This window comes from Mixophyes fleayi, chromosome 6 (genome assembly GCF_038048845.1).
Source record: "Mixophyes fleayi isolate aMixFle1 chromosome 6, aMixFle1.hap1, whole genome shotgun sequence".
NCBI lineage: Eukaryota > Metazoa > Chordata > Amphibia > Anura > Limnodynastidae > Mixophyes > Mixophyes fleayi.
The window spans coordinates 15994800-16017375 of NC_134407.1; the positions used below are offsets into that span (position 1 = coordinate 15994800).

General features: G+C 41.4%; 1 protein-coding gene across 1 annotated transcript in view; it reads right to left on the reverse strand.

Annotated features, from left to right (window-relative positions):
* Positions 1-21617, reverse strand: part of SLIT1 (slit guidance ligand 1) — a 247506-nt gene extending 225889 nt beyond the window's left edge. The window contains exon 1 of the mRNA XM_075215910.1: positions 21042-21617. Within this exon, the coding sequence (XP_075072011.1) occupies positions 21042-21217 (176 nt within the window). The 5' untranslated portion in view covers positions 21218-21617. The remainder of the gene's footprint in view (positions 1-21041) is intronic.
* Positions 21618-22576: the final 959 nt, after the last annotated feature.

The following is a 22576-nucleotide window of genomic DNA, read 5'->3' on the forward strand; positions in this document are numbered from 1 at the left end:
CTCATCACAGCACAGAGAGAGGGGGCATCTGGCTACCCCTCCTCAGTGCCAGTGGCATTTCACGCAAAGACTCAATTTAAGACACTGGCTACAGTCGCTCCCTGTACAACTGCAGAAGAATCTAAACGGAATAAAAGCAAATTCTGTTTTGTCATTTTTGCTTTAATCCCACATGGACCTGATGTAATAATTATCCATTACGGCTGCTGTACAATAATCCCATACGCACCGGTTACATGATATATACATCTTCAGTTATATTTCTATAGACAGCGCGGGCTCCACCTGGCACACAGATTTTGATCACAAGTATTGAATGAGCCTGCTGTGGCTTGTTTTGTACCATGTCATTGTCGGAGTGGCCCCAGGGAGATTAAGACTCATGGACCAGGAAAATAAAAATTAATTCTCATCTCGAACAGTGAGGGGCCTTTACAATTTACGAGGACATATGTTGATAATGTGTGAGATTTCATTTCAATGCATGAACTCCCATGGACAGGATACGACTGTGCCTGCATTACACCTCCAAGCAAAAACTCAGTATTTCCTAACAATCTCCCTAATGGAACATTGGTTCCCACTTCTCCTCTCATTAACCATCCCTAATAAAACACAATCATGCTTTTTCTTACTCCCTCCCACTACAATGTTCAAATGAAAATAAAATTATCACTAGAAGGTTATGTTTTTCCCCCTTTTATAATTTATTACTTTATTTTATTCTGCAATATTTGTGCCTTGTTTTCCTGGCTCCTCGTGTTTCATTCACCCCTTTATTGTCTACCTCACAATTTGCATAATATTGTTGATGGTAACATTATCTAATAAAGAAAAATACACTTCAAATTGCAAAGTGTATTAAATGCATCTTCGTGGGAAAGGTTAGTTTTACCCATAGTTACCTACTCTCCCGGAATGTCCGGGAGACTCCTGAATTTTTGGGAGTTCTCCCAGACTCCCGGGAGAGCAGGGCAACCTCCCGGGTCCAGCTCACCTCATTGGTGAAGAGTGGCGGGAGGGGCTAAACGTGTCATCCTGGTCCGCCCCCACCCACTGATAGGCTGAAATGTACAAATATTTGCAGGGGCATGGCCTATCAATGTGATTTGTGTGACCACGCCCCCATAATGAAGGCCCCTCCCGGACAGCTGGCTGCAAAAGTTGGTAAGTATGAGTTAACCCTACTGATGAGATGTTGTCACAAGTAATCATCCTGCTCAGTACAACAGGAACTGCAGGTTTAGACAATTGGTGTCTGCGCTTGGCTGTGGAGCCAATGGGGCGAAGCTATCATCTGTGGGATTATGAGGGAACGCCTCTAAATTAGATTTCCCCCTAAATCTGTTAATTCCATTCATGTTTAGATAGCGTTAGCATTCTGCACAAAAGAAAATATTTGTAGTGGTGGAAAGTTCCCTAATATATTGCATATTCCATTTTTCCCCACCTGCACCCAGATTAAATAACGGTACGACAGACAGAGCCAACACTGTTGATGTGAACATTTGTTTATTTTGTTTTCTCTATGGGGAGTAAAGTTATCAAGCTGAGGGTTTGAAAAAGTGGAGATGTTGCCTATAGCAACCAATCAGATTCTAGCTGTCATTTTGTAGAACATAGTAAATAAATGATAACTAAAATCTGATTGGTTGCTATAGGCAACATCTCCCCTTTTTCAAACCCTCATCTTGATAAATTTACCCCTATGAATCAATATGTACAGACTACAGGAGTGGGTTTAGCAGACTCCTCTAAGACAACTGGCATAGTCTGGCTTAAGAAATAACCAAATACCAATTAATGGAGAACTTGGAACAAGTTACTTATATCAGGTGAACCACATCTAGGTACAGCATTCACTGTCACAGAATACATTCTATTGTGCAATATTGTGAAAATTAGTCATGTGTAAGTAGAGAAGGAGCTTTTCTTTAAGTACAGACCAAGGAGAGTGTAAAAGGCCCTCACTTTTTTTGTTAAAACACCAGAAATCTAGTCTCATTTAAGTTTAGCTCCCCAACAAATATGTTTTCTTTACCTCTTCCCATCTTACTTTAATTAAAGGGATTTTTAAAGCTTTCTTTTTTTAATGGTTACTATATATGCCATCACGCAACTTTTACTAAATGCATTGCTTTTGTGTCATGGTTTCCATCTGCTTTTCAGCCATGCCTCTATAAGAGTATAGTTTATTTCAGCTGCCTTGGGATATACCAGTCCTGCTCTTTGCATTCTTATACAATAGTAGCATTGTGTTCTAACCCTGAACAACTGAAATAAATCATCATCATCATCATCATCAACATTTATTGATATAGCACCAGCAGATTCCGTAGCACTTTACAATTGGGAACAAACAGTAATAAAGCAATACTGGGTAATATATACAGAGAGGTAAGAGGGCCCTGCTCTCAAGCTTACAATCTATGGGACAATAGTTTGATACACAAGGGTAAGTGCTACATCATATTGAATATTTGTCCGGCTAGAATGCAAAGGTTACAAAGTATTTAGTGGGCTGTATGCTTAGTCACACAACTATGTTGGTCAGAGGGTTGCTGTCTTGCATTAGCTGTGTAGAGGGTGATAACAGGTTAACCTACGGTGATTAAGAGGGTGGTTGAGGAATATTATAAGCTTGTCTGAAGAGGTGGGTTTTCAGGGAACGCTTGAAGGTTTGAAGACCAGAGGAAAGTCTTGTGGTGCGAGGGAGGGAATTCCATAACGTGGGTGCAGCCCAAAAAATAAATGACTTTGTCTGCATATTAAGACTTAGCTGAAATGCACAGAATAAAAAGCAATGCAAATAATAAAAGTTGCAGGAAGGATTGCTCCAACTAATACATAAAAGTCTTTTAGTTCAGCTTCTTCCACTGAAAACATCTATCCGGACAATGCAACATTTACAATCTGTAGATCAGAAAGGCTGTTCCAACATCATATTATGATGATGAGGAGACTGCAGTACGCAGCTATCCTTTGTAAAGCACATCCTCCTGCCACACAGCCCTCTGGACCTGTCCCAAAGATGCGGCTCATTATGACTGTGTCATATGGCGCTCAGCAGAGGACGATGTTTCCAATACAATTACACGGTGTATACCTGCGCTTCAGCTGTCGCTTGTCTAACTCATTATTAATATGCACAAGAAAAGAACATTCCAATGCGGAATTCTGAAGAGTAAACAGAGATCCTGCGGCCCCATCCTGCCTCCCAGGAGCAGCTGTCAGAAGAGATGCTCAAGTAATTACCGGCTGCCTCGGCGTCCTAACAGCTTGTCCCACAATTCTCTTCTGAGGGGAAACATGGACTAAAACCCACGTCCCTCCGAGTCCGAAATCAAGTGATTTCTTGAATAATTCTGTCTTCTCATATTAACTGCTCGAAGAGTTTATAACCCCATGGTTCAGTTCTAGCAGTATTTTCAGTACTTGCTAAAACTAGGGGCAGCACAGTGGCTCAGTGGTTAGCAATTCTGCCTTACAGCACTGAGGTCATGAGTTCAATTCCTGACCATGGCCTTATCTGTGAGGAGTTTGTATGTTCTCCCCGTGTTTGCGTGGGTTTCCTCCCACACTCCAAAAACATACTGGTAGGGTAATTGGCTGCAAAATAATTGACCCTAGTCTCTCTGTTTGTGTTAGCGAATTTAGACTGTAAGCTCCAATGGGGCAGGGACTGACGTGAGTGAGTTCTCTGTACAGCGCTGCAGAACTAGCGGCGCTATATAAATAAATGGTAATAATAATAATACTTGCCCCAGGGGCTGGCTGGTAAATTTTAGCGGGGGGGCAAGTCTTGGCTCAGCAGACTATTAGGAACAGAAAAAAAATGCAGGTAGCCCAGTGACTCAGCCCAAGGTAGCCCACTATGTGACCAGCCCACCTTCCCCCCCCCACCCCAGACAGACCCTGCTTGCCCCTCTCTTACTACTTTATGCTTTAGTCCCTTTAAGAAAATATCTACAATTGAGGCTCATTTAAACTATACATTGTACACCCCCCCCCCACCACCACTTTGTGTTATTGTAACCTTTAACCCTCTGCTGCCTGAGAGGTCTCCTCCGGCAGCTGACGGGTTAACCCCGACAACAGAAGGAAGAGGGCCATTAACAGTGGTGACCACCTGAGAGTGAGCAGAGACAGCTGACTCAGAATAAGCCGTGAGAGGAAGGGTGCAGGGGTGAGCGAGCTAAGAGCCAGCGAGTGCAGGGAGGATGCTGCAATGCAGGATTGGAGCACGCGTTTCATTACAGGGTGCACTGGACCGGAGGCGATCGTTTCAAGTTTATCTAAAGATTTCTGCATGACTGCAGCAAAATAGAGATGACAAGAGAGGAGCCTCTCGCTCCGAGAGTCGCTTCACGCTGTGACTACAGAGCAGCCACTGCAGAGAGGGCAGCATTGTACATACAGGAATATACTGACGGGGTCAAGTGCAGGCGTCATATGTGCTCTTGACTTCAGCATAGACAACATTCTGGCACCGAGGATGATGTCATAAGACCCCCCCTCCCTCCTCCTCCAGGAGAACTCAAGACTTTTAATACTGATTATTGTGAAATTGCAGTGTCCCTATCTTATACTCCTCCACCAGCCCCTGACCATTGTATTAGCCCTTCACTCCAAGTTCAATTTCATCCAATCGTTTTCCTCTGTCCCTAACAAGATGATCCATACTACTTACAGTAAAGGAGAAATATAGTCCTTCAATAATTGCACTGGCTCTTTGTCTGATAGAGAAACTAATGTAATTGTTACAGCGGCAATAGAGATATACATTGTGCTCATATTCTAGCTGATATAGGGGCAAAATAGGTGTTATTTAAACAGTAATATATACTGTAACTGTACTTATACTGGCACCGTTTTAAAGTTTTATTGGAATATTGACATCATGGAAGAGTGTTAACCTCTAATTCTTCTATTTACAAAAGCAAGCAGTATCAGTTGGGACCTGGGGGTATATTTACTAAACTACGGGTTTGAAAGGTGGAGATGTTGCCTATAGCAACCAATCAGATTCCAGCTGTCATCTTGTAGAATGTACTAAATTAATGATAACTAGGGGCCTGATTCATTAAGAATCTTAACTTGAGAAACTTCTTATTTCAGTCTCCTGGACAAAACCATGTTACAATGCAAGGGGTGCAAATTAGTTTTCTGTTTTGCACATAAGTTAAATACTGACTGTTTTTTCATGTAACACAAATACTTGATAGCTTATTTGTACACTGAAATTTAAAGTTGATATTTGTGTGCTACATGAAAAAACAGTCAGTATTTAACTTATGTGCAAAACAGAATACTAATTTGCACCCCTTGCATTGTAACATGGTTTTGTCCAGGAGACTGAAATAAGTTCTCAAGTTTCTCAAGTTAAGATCCGTAATGAATCAGGCCCTGGAATCTGATTGGTTGCTATAGGCAACATCTCCACTTTTTCAAACCCGCAGTTTAGTAATTATACCCCCTGAAGTTCAACAAAACGGCTGCATCTCAAAAACAGAATCACTATATATGAAAACATGTAAAAATAGACACACACAGATAAGTTTATACTGAACAAACCTTCCTGCAGAGCCCAGGAGAGTGAGAGCTGACAAGTGATATTAGGCCTATTTCTGTTCACTGTTATCTATGTCAGATTACAGCAGGCACACAGAAAAAGTGTATAAGTTAGAGAAGGTCCTCTTGCACTGGTTTTCCAGGTCTTTACAATGGACAAAAATAAATAACTTATTTTATTAGACAGTAGCACTGAAGGAGAAGAGACGGCTAAAATACATGTTTTCTTATTTTAAAATAGCTACAAATATATAGGTAGTTTCCACAAGCTGACGGAAGATAAAATATTTAGGGCCTGAAAAGCAAAAAAACAGAGCAACTTTGACTTTGGCTTGACCTTGGCAAAACCATGTTGCATTGAAGGGGGAGGTAAATTTAAAATGTGGGGACAGATTTATGTCCTAGATCAACTTTAAATTTCAGTGTAAAAATAAAGCTATCGGGTATTTGTGTGCTAGATGAAAAAACATGATCCTCATACCTCATTTGCATCTCATATAAGAAATGAAAGTGTATAGGCATCGGGATTGTCTTTGTTACATCTGTCACTAACGTAGATTTCAATGTTTTTATTACACTGGCAAAATTACACCTATAATGACACTTTCCTGGGAGGTGCAATAAATATATATGTATATATATATATATATATATATATATATATATAATACTTGCCTACTAGGCGACGTCCGGGAGAGGGGCGTGAGGGGCGTGACTAATGGACGGGAGGGGGCGGGGCGCCTCGAATCGTGTCATTTTGGCCCTGCCCCCACGAGTAAAATGATTGTTTTGTTGCGGGGCCAAAATGGCGCGATTCTCTGTGAATTGCGTCATTTTACCAACGGAATTTCGGGATGCGGGAGAAATGCCAGCTCTCGTGGGAGACTGGGAGACTGACCCGAATTTCGGGAGTCTCCCGTACTTTCCGGGAGGGTTATGATATATATATATATATATATGTATATATATATATATATATATATAAAATATCTCACTGTAAGTATAAGCCTTGGGTCTGATCTCTGCCACCTCCGAGCACAGAGGTCTGTGCCCACCAACTAACCTTTTATGGTCTCTACTGATAGTTATGAAAATGCAGCCTATGAAATCATCAGCGCCTAGTGACATCACTGAGCCACGAGGCAATCGATGCCTCGTGGCTCAGTGTTGTCAGTTCCCAGTGAACCCGCAGGCTAAACATAAGTTAAGCCCACAACAATGGCTGCCTCCATTAGCGAATCATTCCGTTATCATCAGTGTCAACTTGTCGTTCCATTGTGTCCTGCAAACACAATTTATTTTTTATTGCCCATTGTCTGATCTCTCATCGCCATGTCTTCCAGTCACCGGTAATTACTATTTGAACCCAGAGGCGGTTTGGTCTGTCAGCCTCCTCTGAGAATCAAAAAGCTTTGCCGAGGAGCCAGCTGGCAGAAGCAATGCAAATGCGTCTCCTTAGAGACCCAGACAGCAACTCGTGCCTGGTCAAAACAGAAACGCAAAAAATCCCCAAGCCTCAGGAAATAGAAACCAGCAGCAATTGTAGCCACCGAGTAATCTGTGCTGATTTTTTAATTATACCATCAGGACTGTGTGGAATTAGAATTCAGCGTGTAGGAAGCACAGACTCTGGCGTGAGAGATCTGACAGCAGAAATACCGCGTGATGGTCTGCAGCGCTTCATCGGATCCACGGAGGGATTAACCTGCATAACACACAAAAAAGCAAAAGATATGTCCTATACAAAGGAAAACATCTCCTTATCACTAATTATTACCTATTCCCCATCTCTCAACCCTGGAGATCCCATTTTAGGAATTCCCACAGTTCAGGATAACTCTTTGGGCTAGATTTACTAAACTGCGAGTTTGAAAAAGTGGAGATGTTGCCAATAGCAACCAATCAGATTCTAGCTGTCATTTTGTAGAATGTACTAAATAAATGATAGCTAGAATCTGATTGGTTGCTATAGGCAACATCTCCACTTTTTCAAAGCCGCAGTTTAGTAAATATACCACTTTCTCTCATTTACTAACAGGAAAGAAGAATAATCTGTGTTAGCTTGTAACAGTCACTGGCTCTGTCCAATCAGCACCAGAGTTAGAAGCTCACATAGCATTAGTTCAATATAAGTCCCATAGATTGTAAGCTTGCGAGCAGGGCCTTCTCACCTCTTTGTCTGTTTTACCCAGTTTGTTTATTAGTTTATTACGTTTGTCCCCAATTGTAAAGCGCTACGGAATATGTTGGCGCTATATAAATAAATGATGATGATGATGATGATGATGATAAGTCGTCTCCATTTCTCAAAGCCAGGGACAGAGAGCCATCCAACGCCTCTGAAGGGACACTGACGGCTGTCCTAGCTGGGGAAAGTGGGGTTTTAGGTAAAAGTTAATATTTAAATACAAAAGAAAAGATAATCTGGTGCTCTAAGACAAACAATATATAAATCACTGTGTGTCAGAATATATATAAATAGGAGAATCAATATAGCTATATTGGGATAAGCACATCGCCAACGTCAAGGCATCTCCTGTAGGCCCCTAGCATGTGAAACAAATGTATATTCAGGGTGTCACAATTAAAATCTTCCCTGAGCATCCAGGACAATTAAGAACTCTGTGTATGTGACTATATAGTCAGGCGCTCTAATAACTACTTTTTTATTCTGTACTCCGGGATATAGGAGTAAAGATCATGTGACAGAGGGTAGGAGGGGGCGTGATGATCATTACGTCACTATAGCCCCGCCCCTACCATAAAATACAGAAATTCAAGGTATTGAATAGCGGAGGAGCGGAGCTTAATGAAGTGATTAAGCCTTTCCCCCCGCTATTCAATGGCGTGAATTTCAGCATTTTACAGGGTCCAGGAGGTTTACCTACTCTTCCGGGAGTCCGGGAGGACTCCCCAAAATTCGTGAGTCTCCCGGAAATTCCGGGAGAGTAGTTAAGTATGTCTAACACAAAATGTTTTTCACATACACAGTGGTCTTAATTGTCCTGGCTGCACTTTCTCAAATGATTTTCATTCATTTAAAGGAGCACGCCTTGTTTTCACTAATTAAATGTATATATTTAGTTGGCATTAGCCTTCATGATAACAGTAGAGATATATATAACAAACAAGTTAACCCGTGCATGATACTCATGCATTCTAGTCAAATCAAGCTACTTAAGGTGTTAAAAAGGTTCTTGTCATGCATTTGGGCCTAGCCCAGGCCTCCTCAGGGGAAGAGCGTTACTTCCCGACGCAAGCGCCCTTTTTTAACGTGGTTTTGTCCACATGTCACCACCTCATCATTTTTCTCCATCACCTCATCCTTCATCTTCATCGCCACATCCTTCATCAAGCTACTTAAGGTGTTAAAAACTCCCCACTGTCACCCCCGGCAACCACCAACCACTCCCAACTGTCACTTCTCCTTCAAGAAATATATAGGTCAGTGTATAACTCTGCCCAGCAGGTGGCGCTGCAGCTTGTTGTTTTTTTTGTTCACACACACCACTAGGCATTTATATAGTAGATACTTTGTACGTTTCCCAAACAATGTGGTCCTAGGAACCAAACGTAGGGCAAGACACCGTCATTCCCAGAATGAAGACGAGAGGTTGCCCCATGAATGCTTTGCTTTTTGCTTCAGACAAAACTCAGTTTGTCTGTGATAACCACCACCACACACGGACAGTAAAGAAGCCATGTGTACGTGTGCCAAGGGTCTGCTCACACTTGCTGTTTTCTCATGTTTTGTTAAACTTGGTTAGGAAGCATGAAAATTATGTACATTGTTTAACAATTTAACCACTTTGATCCTCAAATATATATATATACACAATGCTTTTTTTGTTATAGAACTCACCGGAACTGAGTTCCGGCACCTTTTTTCGACAGATTTTCCAATTTTTAAAAGTAACTGTTGAACATTTGATGTTTGGTCCACATGGACTTGAATCGCCCTGTCGAGCGTAGCAGGTCAGCAGCAAAATCATTAAAACGGTGCATGCGTGCTGCTTGTGTGTCCGACGCATGCGTACTTCGTCCGCACTGGTTGTGATGGCACTGCTCGGCTTGTGGCGCTGCTCAGCTTGTGATTGGTCGTGTGGTCGCGCGCTAAGAGCTTAATGCGGGTCGGTGACCGTTATGTTTTGTTACACAACTGACGTGTGTGAGTGTGTGTACAGTGATTGACAACGTGATTTGTGTTCCGGCACCTTTTTTCTTACAAAAAAAGCACTGTATATATATATAAAACAATGTGTATTTAGCTGTATACTGTAGGGGAATAGCCATTTAAAAGACAACTAATTGGTGAAATTTTAATAGGTAAAGCACGTTTAGTCATATCCCCCATCCAATCTTTCACAGACACAGTACTTAGGAGAGATTCAATTAGTCGTAAAGTGACTCCAGAACGTCCATGAGACACTTCACGGCGGAGATTTGACAGGAATCTTCGCTCATTTTCCTTAGAGGTGCGAGGGAAAATGAGCGGAGATTTCTATCGTAATTGCCGGCAACGTGTGTGGCGTGATGTCCGCGTGGCACATTGCCGACAACTGAATCTCTGCAGGGAGTGGGTAAAAAGGTTTTCCATTTTTGACAACCTCCCCTTAATATAACCTGCCCCATATGTAGCACATAGGGAGTACTGACACCAAGACTCCAATACCTGATGCCGGGAGCCGGATCACACTCACAGCAGCTCACATCTGGTGTAATAAGCCATCCGTTCCATAGATTTAGAGCAGAGCGACCCAGCATCCCGGCCTCAATTAAGGGAGGGTCCCAGCGGAGGTAGGGAGGGGCTATTTGCAGTATTTGGGCAGGTTAAACTGAGGAGAGTTCACTGAGCACATTCCACATCTGTGATTCCACCATTCTCTGCAGAGGACTTATCTCAGAGACTGGCAGACACTGACTCAGACTATTACTACATACCTCCATGCAGACAGCAGTTATATATATACTTCAGGGCCAGCATTACCTTTTGTTTCATGTCATTTTAAGTAACTTGTTTATAATCGGATCCCTTCACTGTATAGACATTATGATAATAATATTAATAGTAATACCTCACACACATTCCAAAGTGATGTAAGACAAAGGCCTTGACTCCTCTTCCGAAGTAACCTGCATGCAAGTTGCATTTAAAAACCGAGCACGGAACTTGAGCGCAGTTCCGACTGTATTTAGATCCAAGCGGATCTCAATATAGGTTTCCATTTCAATCTGGGTACACGTACCCTCTGGCTATACGTTACTAGACAGAACAGACTGAAGGATATGCAAATGCAGACATATGTCCAATGTAAAGTCTTATCAGAAAGCAGGAAAAAAAAAAGATGTTAATTAACAACTCAACATTATAATCATTAAAAAAAATATTTGCAAAAATAAAATATTTTTTGTTCATTTTTTTTAAACAGTAACACAAACAAGGCATCTCCTGTAGGTGAGTCCCTAAGCTAGTGATACAAATTTACATTTTTGGGAGTTGACCACTCCCTACAAAGGTGCTGCAGGCTTTATAAGATGGAGGTTCAGGGGAAGGTTTTAAATGGAACACCCTGAATGTAAATTTGTATCACTAGCTTAGGAACTCACCTACAGGAGATGCCTTGACGTCCGGCAGGTGAGCTTAACCCCAATATAGCTATATTGTGCACAAAATTCTCCTTTATGTTTATGCTGACACAGTGATTTTTAAATTCTGTTTGTTTCTGAGCGCCGGACAACATTTTTCTTTTATTTGCACTTGCACATTGGTCCTATTTGTCCTTGGCTGCCGTTTCAAATGATTTTATACACTTGTACACATTTCATTAATTTAAAGAAGCGCCCTTTTTTCCTTTCACTATTTTCTAGTAAACACATAAATCCTGAATTTCTTAATGTGTACTGTACATACAATGCCTTTTTATAGTATATCTTACTTGCATGCACACGTTTTGTGCTATCTAGTGGCACACATACATGTAGCTTTTAATACAAAGACAATGCGGTATCAGTCATCACTATCAGTCGGCACTTACACCTGTAGCCAGGGCCGGATTAACCATAGGGCTAACTGGGCTACAGCCCAGGGGCCTATGGCATCCAGAGGGCCCTTGAAAGTTCTCAGCAGCAGTATCGATCGGTCGGGGGCGGGGGAGCCCCCAGCCCGATCAGTGCTGCTGAGCACTTTCACTGCAGTACTTCCCCCGGCGCCCTGTATTCTCCTAACTGGGGAGATCTCGTCAGTCTCACTCTCACGAGATCTCCTCAGTAAAGAGCATACAGCGTGCCGGAGAAGGAGGGAAGGAGGGAAGTGCCGGGGGGCAGCTCGGATCACGGAGAGGGGGGGGGGGGGGGGGGTCAGCTCGTATCACTTGCCCTCACGGGGGAATGGAGGCCCCCTTAGCCCAGGGGCCTCCATTCCCTTAATCTGGCCCTGCCTGTGGCTGCTGCAGATCATACAGCTAAAGAACACGAGATTAAATTAACCACAAAATTACAGTTATTTTAGGTATAGCCCCTCAGTCTCCCCATATGAACAGATTATTGAAGGAGAGCACCTTTATGGATGAATGAGAGGAAGGTGTTATGTTAATGTCACAAAGTGTAAGACCTTTCCCCATTTCTGCATTTATATGTTGCCATATCGATGACAGCCGCCATCAACTGTGTCCAGGACAGGCCCGTTCACTGGATGCAATTCTCAAAGATGTTTCACCTCTCCCAGGAAGCAGCGACTGTGACATATTCTGAATGCAATCATCGCTCCTATCCTGGCGGTAACATTATACTAACTGAAGTTCAAATTGCACTCAAAGGCATCATTCATACCCACTAGCGTCAGCCTTAATTTTTTAACTAACTATAGCATAGTGCATGAAAATGGAAACTAATGACCCTATACCCACTTGTGTTTGGGATTATTGTGGTTTTCTGAACACAACCAGCTCCATTCAATGCATTTAACACAGGTGAAAGGTGGAGAGGTCAATAGAGGGACCTTCCAAACATAAGTACAACTGATGCCTGTCATACGGACTTGCCCTTGAAATGTGGTTTCGATGGCTTTTGAAATAGCATTTTTTAAACACAACTGCACCCCAGTTGGTCCCCGTCCTATCTGTACGACTGCTTGTACTGTGATAGTACAGAAGTAGAAGAGAACACTGGAGAATTGCATCTGTTCATGGCTTGAAATAAAGATAAGAAAAATGCAGCAACGCTATAATATCTATAAAAAAGTTAATTATATGGTTAAAGCAGGTACAGTCCCATTGTGTCTGGAAGACTTGCTACTGTTATTTTGTCTTGTATGTCCTTACTTCATACAGGACATTGGTGATCTATAAATCCACCAGTTTGTAGACAGCATGCTGTGCTCTGGGAGTTTCCTTGATTGCACAGTGTTGCAGCTAAATAAGGGATTGTAATAAAATCATAGCTCTGATGTCTGGGTCCTGTAGGGCCCATCCAGACAGGTGAGCTAAATGGAACTGGAAAAAACCACAGTGGGAAACAACGCTCCTCATCTCTATCCAGCGTCGCCTCTTCTGTCCACACCGAGAGTAATGATGAGCTGTTACCATGGGGCACCATTTTGTCGTGGTCACTGGTGGATGAGCCACTACCAAATACAATGTACAACCGTCCAACCCTGCTCCGTACACTCATTGGGCAGAGCCAGTCTAGGAATGAAGCATGAGATAGCATAGGTAGATCAATGATTTATAAGGGCAGCACTTCTGCCTTATAGCACTGGGGTCATGAGTTCAATTCCTGACCATGGCCTTATCTGTGTGGAGTTTGTATGTTCTCCCTGTGTTTGCGTGGGTTTCCTCCTGGTGCTCCAGTTTCCTCCCACACTCCAAAAACATACTGGTAGGTTAATTGGCCCTAAATCAAATTGACCCTAGTCTCTGTCTGTGTGTGTGTTAGTGAGTTTAGACTCCAATGGGGCAGGGACTGATGTGAGTGAGTTCTCTGTACAGCGCTGTGGAATTAGTGGCGCTATATAAATAAATGGTAATAATAATTAAAAATAATGACATCTTTGAGGCATGAGGCACAAACTAATGTCACTAGTTCACTAGTGAATGGATAGGCTAAACCGTACAGCCCCCAAAATGACTTCCTCCACTCCGTGCAGGAGACAGGTACACGGTTCCAACACACCCATCATCATCATCATCACCATTTATTTTTATAGCGCCACTGATTCCGCAGCGCTGTACAGAGAACTCACATCAGTCCCTGCCCCATTGGAGCTTACAGTCTAAATTCCCAGCACATTCATTCATCACTCGCCCACCAGGACCTGCCTGTTACAGTGATTGGCAAAATGAGGACAATCTCCCATTCACTCCCAATAAACAGGTGCCATTCAGCACTGTGCAGACATCACAAGCCCTGTAACTTAAATACAAGGGGCGCTGTGTGGTACCGGTAATCACCCCCATCACCTGTGTGTGCCAGCCACCTATATATTTCACTTAACTGGTCAATTTCTCATTTTATTTACTAATAAAACACGAAGTGACACAACATTCCACAAATAAAACGAGCTACGCGGCTCCAATGATTTATTTTAATATTAAATAAACATTGCTAATTGGTCAATTACCTTCAGCCGTCAACCAGCTGAAAACGGCAATTTCTCCACTAGGTCAGATCCTACGTCAGCATAAACCTATTCACTAGATGCCAAGATGGACTTAAACGGAGCAATTCAGGGCAGTTCAACGGCAAAGACGATACAAGCAGCTTGCAAACTATTCAAGTTATTTTATTTAATTAGCTCAAGAATTGCGGCACACCAGAGCCATCTTAACGCATGGGCACATTGGGCAGTTGCCCAGGGGCCCCACGAGCATAGGGGCTCCATAAGCTTGCTAAATTTTCATTACATTATTCCGGGAGATTTATTCACAACCTTCAAACTCTCTTTATTGTTTAGATGGACTAATCACCTCATTATCACCTGTTATCTGTCACTTGCGATTTTGACGTTGCCGAAAACAACGTACACGTACTAATTGTACAAAAGAAAGAGAAAATCAACAAACATAAATTTTTTTGAAGCTGTAAAACTATAATAAAGTTATTATAATATTTTTAACAGTCAATGTCGGATGGAATGGAGCGCAATGATAGTTTGAAGGCTATGACGGGACAGTGGCTTTGTTTCGTGTTTTCTATGACTCTGTTCTGCACCCTTTGACGCAAAAATGTGTTCATCGATAATTTACATTTTTATTCCTGTGAATGATTATGTAGGTAGAGCCCCAGTGACCTGCTTTGCATGAGGGCCTATAATACTATTAAGACGGCCTTGCGGCACACCCTCTTCTGTGGCTTAGGGGTCTATTTATCAATCAATAACCCCCTGATAAATCCCCGAAAACTGATATTTTTGGGGATTAACCGCAAAAATGTAATTTATCAACGTAGCATAGCTATCTGCTGCTTTGCATCTCTCTTCGGTTTACTGAGCATTCCCCATAACAGTGTATGGGCCCTGCTCAGTAACACTATTCACCAATGAACAAAATTAAGTTTTCAATCATGTTAACATAATTGAAAACTTTCACTGCTGACAGCATACTTGCCAACCTTATGTTGGCCGGGTCCAGGAGATCCTGGAGGGCACATGGGGTGTATGGGCGTAGGGGGTGTGGCTTCGCGGTTCGCGTCATTTTGGTCCTGCCCCCAGTGACGTAATGCCTGTTTTGGGTCTTTTCACAGTGGTAAAACGACCCCAAACAAGCATTACATCACTGGGCAGTGAAGTGGGCAGATGCGGGAGAATCGCCAGCTCTCCCGGGATTCCAGGAGATCTACCTGAAATTCGTGAGTCTCCCGGACATTCCGGGAGAGTTGGCATGTATGGCAGGTCTGCTCCGAAGAGCAGAGCTGTACAGCACATGTGTGGAGGAATCATGTGATCCCTCCCTGTCACATGACTCACCTTCTTGCAGTCCAGAATCTCTGTGCGCATACCCGAGGTTTTCGGTCGGCTCAAGCGTACAGGGATTGGAAGGAGGAAACATCATCTCAGTCGGCATCGCACAGGAGGAGAAGAGGTAAGTGAAGGGTGAGTTTTGCACTTTCTGAACTGCTGTTCGTGTGAAGTTTTTCTTTTTAATAAATATGAAAGTTAGTGCAATCTTTAGCAATGCGAGGAGGATTGAAAACTAACTTTCATATTTTGCGATGGGTCTTAAATATTTCCCTTAGAATTTATGTGATCAATTTAGTCTGCAGCGAAAAAAACACAGCAGTCTGCAGCTGACGCACAAACAGGCCAGGCCTATAAATGACATTGACCACACACGCTACGATCCCACCCATCGCACCAAGACCTCAGCAACAGGATCTCTGTCCAAGTTGGCCACTCCGTGCCTTGCTGAATTGGCCAAAGCTGGTCCTTCAGCAGGACTCTAACAAGTCCTGTTACTTTTCCGACATACCCATTTTTTGACATGATCATTATCAGGCACGGAGTGTAGGCGATGGCTGCACGTTAACTATATACATTAAACAGCACCAACATTTTCTGCAAAACAAACCCCATGTATGATGCAGCGTGCTCACAGCTTGTGTTTACCAGAACGCTGGTGGGTAGTCTGTTTCAGCTTAACACTGGCAAGTGTGACAAAACAGACTTCTAAGTCAGAATTTTCTTTGGCAACAAACAAGACATCACATGAACAACCTCCCTGCTTAGAAACAAATGGGTTTATGACAAGCGATTTCGTTCTAACCAAGACTTCGATGCATAGAAAGATCTTTAACACCTAAACGGATGACTCTTCAGTGGCTCAGATTTGGCTAACAAGAAGGGAGTTATTTGGACCTCTCTGCTATACCCCAGAGCACGCAAAGAACTTTACAACTCAATGACCGACAACTAGAGTTCTACACTAGAACTTCCCTAGGAACAGCTCTTTAAATCTGCGCACTACGTTCCATCATCCAATAACATACTTTTAACGAATTACCTTGACTATATATAATTCTAAAGCTTCCCTCTAACAAACCCTCAAAAGTCCATAAGAGTTAATAATCGTCATTCCATTCCATGCAGCTCGAGGTTCTCACACGCAAACACAGCCTCTGCAAAGCATAAATGCACGTCTGAGCGTAAGACATGTTTTCCAGATGGTCTGGCAATAGAAACGCAGGAAATTTCAGAGTGCACTGCTATCTGGATGATCTAAACATAGGCAGTGCATAATTACTTAGACGGGGGGTGAGGAATACCAATGCACTTGTCTAAAAACCTTCAATGAGATAAGGATCCCAGAAGACGGAATAAGACCTCTTATACCCTCTCACGGGGTCCAGCAATGAATTGTATAAAGGAAACTTGATGGGTTTCACGCCTCAATGCCAAAAAGGTTGTGGTTTTCATTAAACTTCTTGATCGTTTTCATGGAACTCATCAAAGTGCCGGTCACTAAAACCGTCATCTCAATGAATCCAACATGTACAGCTTGGGGGTGGAAAGTGAAACTTTTCCCTGGAAGTATAAAATCAACTCAACTTGTGAGCAATGAGGAAATATAATCTGATTTACTCGGACAGGGAAATATGGATCAACAGTGCGTTAGGCTTCCAATGCTTTATTTCAGCACAGTTTAGCTGTGAATACATTATTACAGGATTAATATGTAGACAGAACTAGCAGCCAGCTTGTAACTCTAACAAGCTGGCAGAGATCGCTCTAAATGAGATCTATTAAAATAACTACATAGACAAGGGTGCCAGCTGTACATTGGTATGTGCCCACTTATGACAGACACATAGATAGACACGGGTGCCAGCTGTACATTGGTGTGTGCCCACTTATGACAGACACATAGATAGACACGGGTGCCAGCTGTACATTGGTGTGTGCCCACTTATGACAGACACATAGATAGACACGGGTGCCAGCTGTACATTGGTGTGTGCCCACTTATGCAGACACATAGATAGACACGGGTGCCAGCTGTACATTGGTATGTGCCCACGTATGACAGACACATAGATAGAAATGAGGCAGATCGACAAATTAATATGGGATAGGTTAGAGATACATAGACAGACAACATATAGAGAGAGGTAGATAGGGAAAAGATAAGAGTATTATATATAAAATATAGATGATTTAATAGATAAAGGAGAATAGACAGAATGATATAAATACCAGATAAAGAGTTCTACAGATAACAGATAAAGTTTGATAGATAAAAGGTAGAAAGAGATAGATAGATAGATAGATAGATATGAGACAGACAGATGGGTAGATAGATAGATAGATAGATAGATAGATAGATAGATAGATAGATAGATAGATAGATAGGAGACATATAGATAGGTAGATAGACAGATAGATAGATAGATAGATAGATAGATAGATAGATAGATATGAGACAGACAGATGAATAGATAGATAGATAGATAGATAGATAGATAGGAGACATATAGATAGATAGATAGATAGATATGAGACAGACAGACAGATGGATAGATAGATAGATAGATAGATAGATAGATAGATAGATATGAGACAGACAGATGGATAGATAGATAGATAAATAGATATGAGATAGATAGATAGATAGGTAGATATGAGACAGATAGATAGATAGATAGATAGATAGATATGAGACAGACAGATAGATAGATAGATAGATAGATAGATAGATAGATAGATAGATAAATAGATATGAGATAGATAGATAGGTAGATATGAGACATATAGATAGATAGATAGATAGATAGATAGATAGATAGATAGATATGAGACAGACAGATGGATAGATAGATAGATAAATAGATATGAGATAGATAGATAGGTAGATATGAGACATATAGATAGATAGATAGATAGATATGAGACATATAGATAGATAGATAGATAGATAGATAGATAGATAGATAGATAGATATGAGACAGACAGATGGATAGATAAATAGATATGAGATAGATAGATAGATAGATAGGTAGATATGAGACATATAGATAGATAGATAGATAGATAGATAGATAGATAGATAAATAGATATGAGATAGATAGATAGATAGGTAGATATGAGACAGATAGATAGATAGATAGATAGATAGACAGATAGACAGATAGATAGATAGATAGACAGATAGATAGATAGATAGATAGCCCACTGGGTTGTAGCAGACATATATAGCTATCCCTGACATATTATATAGAAATAAACATACCTAGACTTTTATTGTTGGAGGTTATTTTGTTATAATGGGTTTCTAATGTGAAGTGTATCTTATTGACAGTATGACTGGCTCTGTACAGAGCTCACATACACACATTACATGATTGTCAATCCTACGGTGTGGAGACACATGGGACAAGTCCTGAACTTCCCGCACAAGACTGGATATACACAGCCGGAGAACCAGGCGACGGTATGTAAACTTCAAGCCAACTATCAGAACTGAATACGGAAGTGTCAAAGAGGTTAGATGTGGTAAAATGTCATATAAAAATAATATCAGATTACCGCATTAAATAGACTTCATATGAGGTATAAGAGATGGATCTGATCCTACTTCCAGTATCTTGTGTATAACAACACAGCTCTAACATTTCTATATTTAAGCAGTCATGCAAAATTAGGAATGTAACCCCAGAAATCCATTTCACATGTTAAATACAACGGCATCTGAAACTAATAGAGAAATGTCATCTATATATGTTCTCTGCAGAGGACCCCAACTATCTGCATTGTGAGACCCCCCAGGGTTGAATATAAAAAGATAATGATGGAGATGACAAACATGCCTTATCTGTTATCTGTAAGACTCACACTTTCTGCTAGAGATATGAACGGGCCATTAAAGTAACAATAATCTGTCTCATGTATCTAGTTTAAAACAAGAGTATTAACAGGCAGAAACCGTTTTTAGCTTGAGCACTAAAGAACTTTCCACAAGGTTCTAATAACTTACACTAAATGTTTAATAATGGATTAGCAAAAACAGATTTTAAATGTGGAAACATCAGTGATTCACTGTAGGTATCAAATAAGTTTCCAATATTAGAAATGTTTAGAAATGGAAATGGGAGCTATGAAAACAGAGACAATACTGACAGAGACATCATGCAGGGAAGACCAACCGATTAGACCTCAGTTACAGACATAGACAGTATCCAGTATCTAACACCCCCTTAATCTGCCAATCTCCCATCAATCTACTCCATGCTAAAACAAGTACTATTTGAGGTTTCACTGAATATATGTGTGTGTGTATATGTGTATATATATATATATATATATATATATATATATATATATATATACATACACACACACTAAAAGGCAGTAGGAGAAGTGGCAGTATACCTCCCACCTCTACAACTATATATATATATATATATATATATATATATATATATATATATAAAATTATAGATAAATATATATATATAGATATATGTGTGTGTATATATATATATATATATATATATATATATATATATATATATATATATATATATGTATACACACACATGAAAGCATGCAATTCAATGCATGACAAATCATTTCACCATCTGCAATCAGCCAGGGCCATTACTAGTCTGTGACAGGAGGCTAGGGGGGGTTATGATTCTTGCTCCAATACATTAGACCATCAGCTGCCTCCCCCCCTCACTATACTACTGATGCTGCATAGTGTACTGGTGATTGGAGACATCAACTGATTAGAACCTTCATGGAAAACACAACTGTCAGACAAAGTTCTGTATCCCAATACACACCTTCACTAACAGTAATATCTGCCTCCCAATACCTACTGCAGAAGTTACATGTTTTAATAGCTTGTGCTAAAGCAGAAAACAATAAAAAAGAAAGCAGCTACTTTCATGCTGCTCTAAGTCCCTATCTGGTGGTATTTGTAGTCACTAAAGGCTTTGAAGTACCATTATTCACCCCATGCTCTTGTGCAGTCATTGCTTGTGATACAGCCAGGTCCGGATTGATCCTAATAAGTCTCTACACTGTGACATACCAGCCTGTCATTCCATATCACAAGAAATCACAATTAAAATAACAGTTTCTTAATGTGCAGGGATAGATGGATTGTAGAACAACCTCAACAAAGCAGCCACACAGATGCACAGTATAATCCACCACGACCGACATAAGTCCATTGATAAAGTTAAGAAGCTGGTCAGAGACAAAGTTTACTAAAACAGTTACTGCATCCGTCTCAAAATATTTTTAGAGACAATGATTCTAAAAAAAATAAAAATAAAAAATAACTATGGAGGAAAAGTGATTGCTACAAATGTTTGAAAGCACAATGTATTTGTTTAATTGTTTGGTATAAATAAAATTATGTTCTTGACAAGATGAAACAATAAATATATATTGACCAAGTGTGCAGAGTATAAATAACAATTATATGCCACAATAACACAGGTGTTGGAGAGATAGAAATGTATCACACTTACAGTCTCTCTGTGTTCCTCGGGATGTTTTTCGGAACCGTTTTAATTCCCAAACCATGACAATCAACAGTGGTTCCACTACAGGTACACAGCGCCGGGCATCCATTGGCACACACTTGGCAGACACAGCTCCATGCCAGGAGCCACAATGAGAAGGTAGAATATCCCATCACAGCCATGGTGCCAGCCAGAGATGTCCAATACCAGCCTTAGAGTGCCCCGAGCCCTTTAAATCATCAGCGTCCTGCACAGGATCCCGGTAGTTCCCAGCTTTGCTTGGCAAATCCCAAAGGTGGAAGAATAATTCAGGATAAAACACACACACCAAAAAAAAATATATGCAATATTGCCCAGTAGAGAAATCCTCTTTGGCTGCAGGCTGCTAGGAAGAGGCTGCTCTCACAATGCAGTCACAGTACCTTTAATTCATTTGGAGCTGGTTCCTTTGCACTAAGTCTTTCTGTGTCTGGAGCTCTCCCTATCTGCCAGCTCCCTCTCTGTGTGTGTGTCTGAGGCTTTGGTACCAGCATTAATAAGAGAGGGAGAGAGAGAGTCACATAACAGCAGTCATCCATCAATTGAGAGACACAGAAATATCACGCCTGACTCCTCCCTGCTCCCTCCTCCGTCTAGTGTGCAGGGCTTCCCCCCCCCAACCCCCCTACAGTACAGAAGGGGAGAGGTGGGGGCACATTGACAAACTCAGCAATTACACAATGCCTTTCAGACAGCACACACATACACCGCTCCTAACACTCAGCACCTTGTTAAAATAAGAAAGACAAATGGCAAAACAGTCCTGCCCCAGTACCTGGGAGATTTTAAATAGAGAGGAGGGGCTGGGTAAAAAAATACACAGTGTAATGAAGAACATTTCTTTTTTTAAGTTGAAACTTTGTTAGGAACTTCAGAGTCCTGTATGTGCCCAGCAGAGATAGACAGCAGCTGGACACTTACTGTAAGCAGAGCTTAGTCAGTATTGTAACACTGTGGTTAATATGCACTCAGGGGAAGGCTGGGCTTGGGGGGTTCCCATATTGGGCTACTTTGGAATGGGTCACTGGCCCAACTGCATTTTTATTCCTTTAAAATGTTCCTAATAGGCTGCTAAGGCGAGTCCTGATGCCCCAAACCCCCACCCCCCCCCCCCCCCCCAGGGTTAAAATTTGCAATCCCTCCCCTGGCATGCATTGATAAGTGAAGAGGGAGAAGAGGGCATTTTTGGGGTGGAAGAGGGGACATATGGGAAAAGGATGCTCCTGAGGACAAAGTGTTACTGGTACATGGGTCCAGTAAGTGGGCAGCACCAACTCAGATGCTATTATTGGGTGCAATGGCCACAATGGAGAAAAAAACCCACAACAAAATAAATGCAAATATACTAGGCTACTACTGGCAGCTAAAATGCCAGATAAAAGCTCTTCAGCAGATAGTTTGTATAATGTGTATTTTTTGCATTGGTACCAATACTCTGCTCCCATATTTCCTGCTTCTCTTCCTATAGCAGGGAATTTACTTTTTATTTAAATCACAAGTGT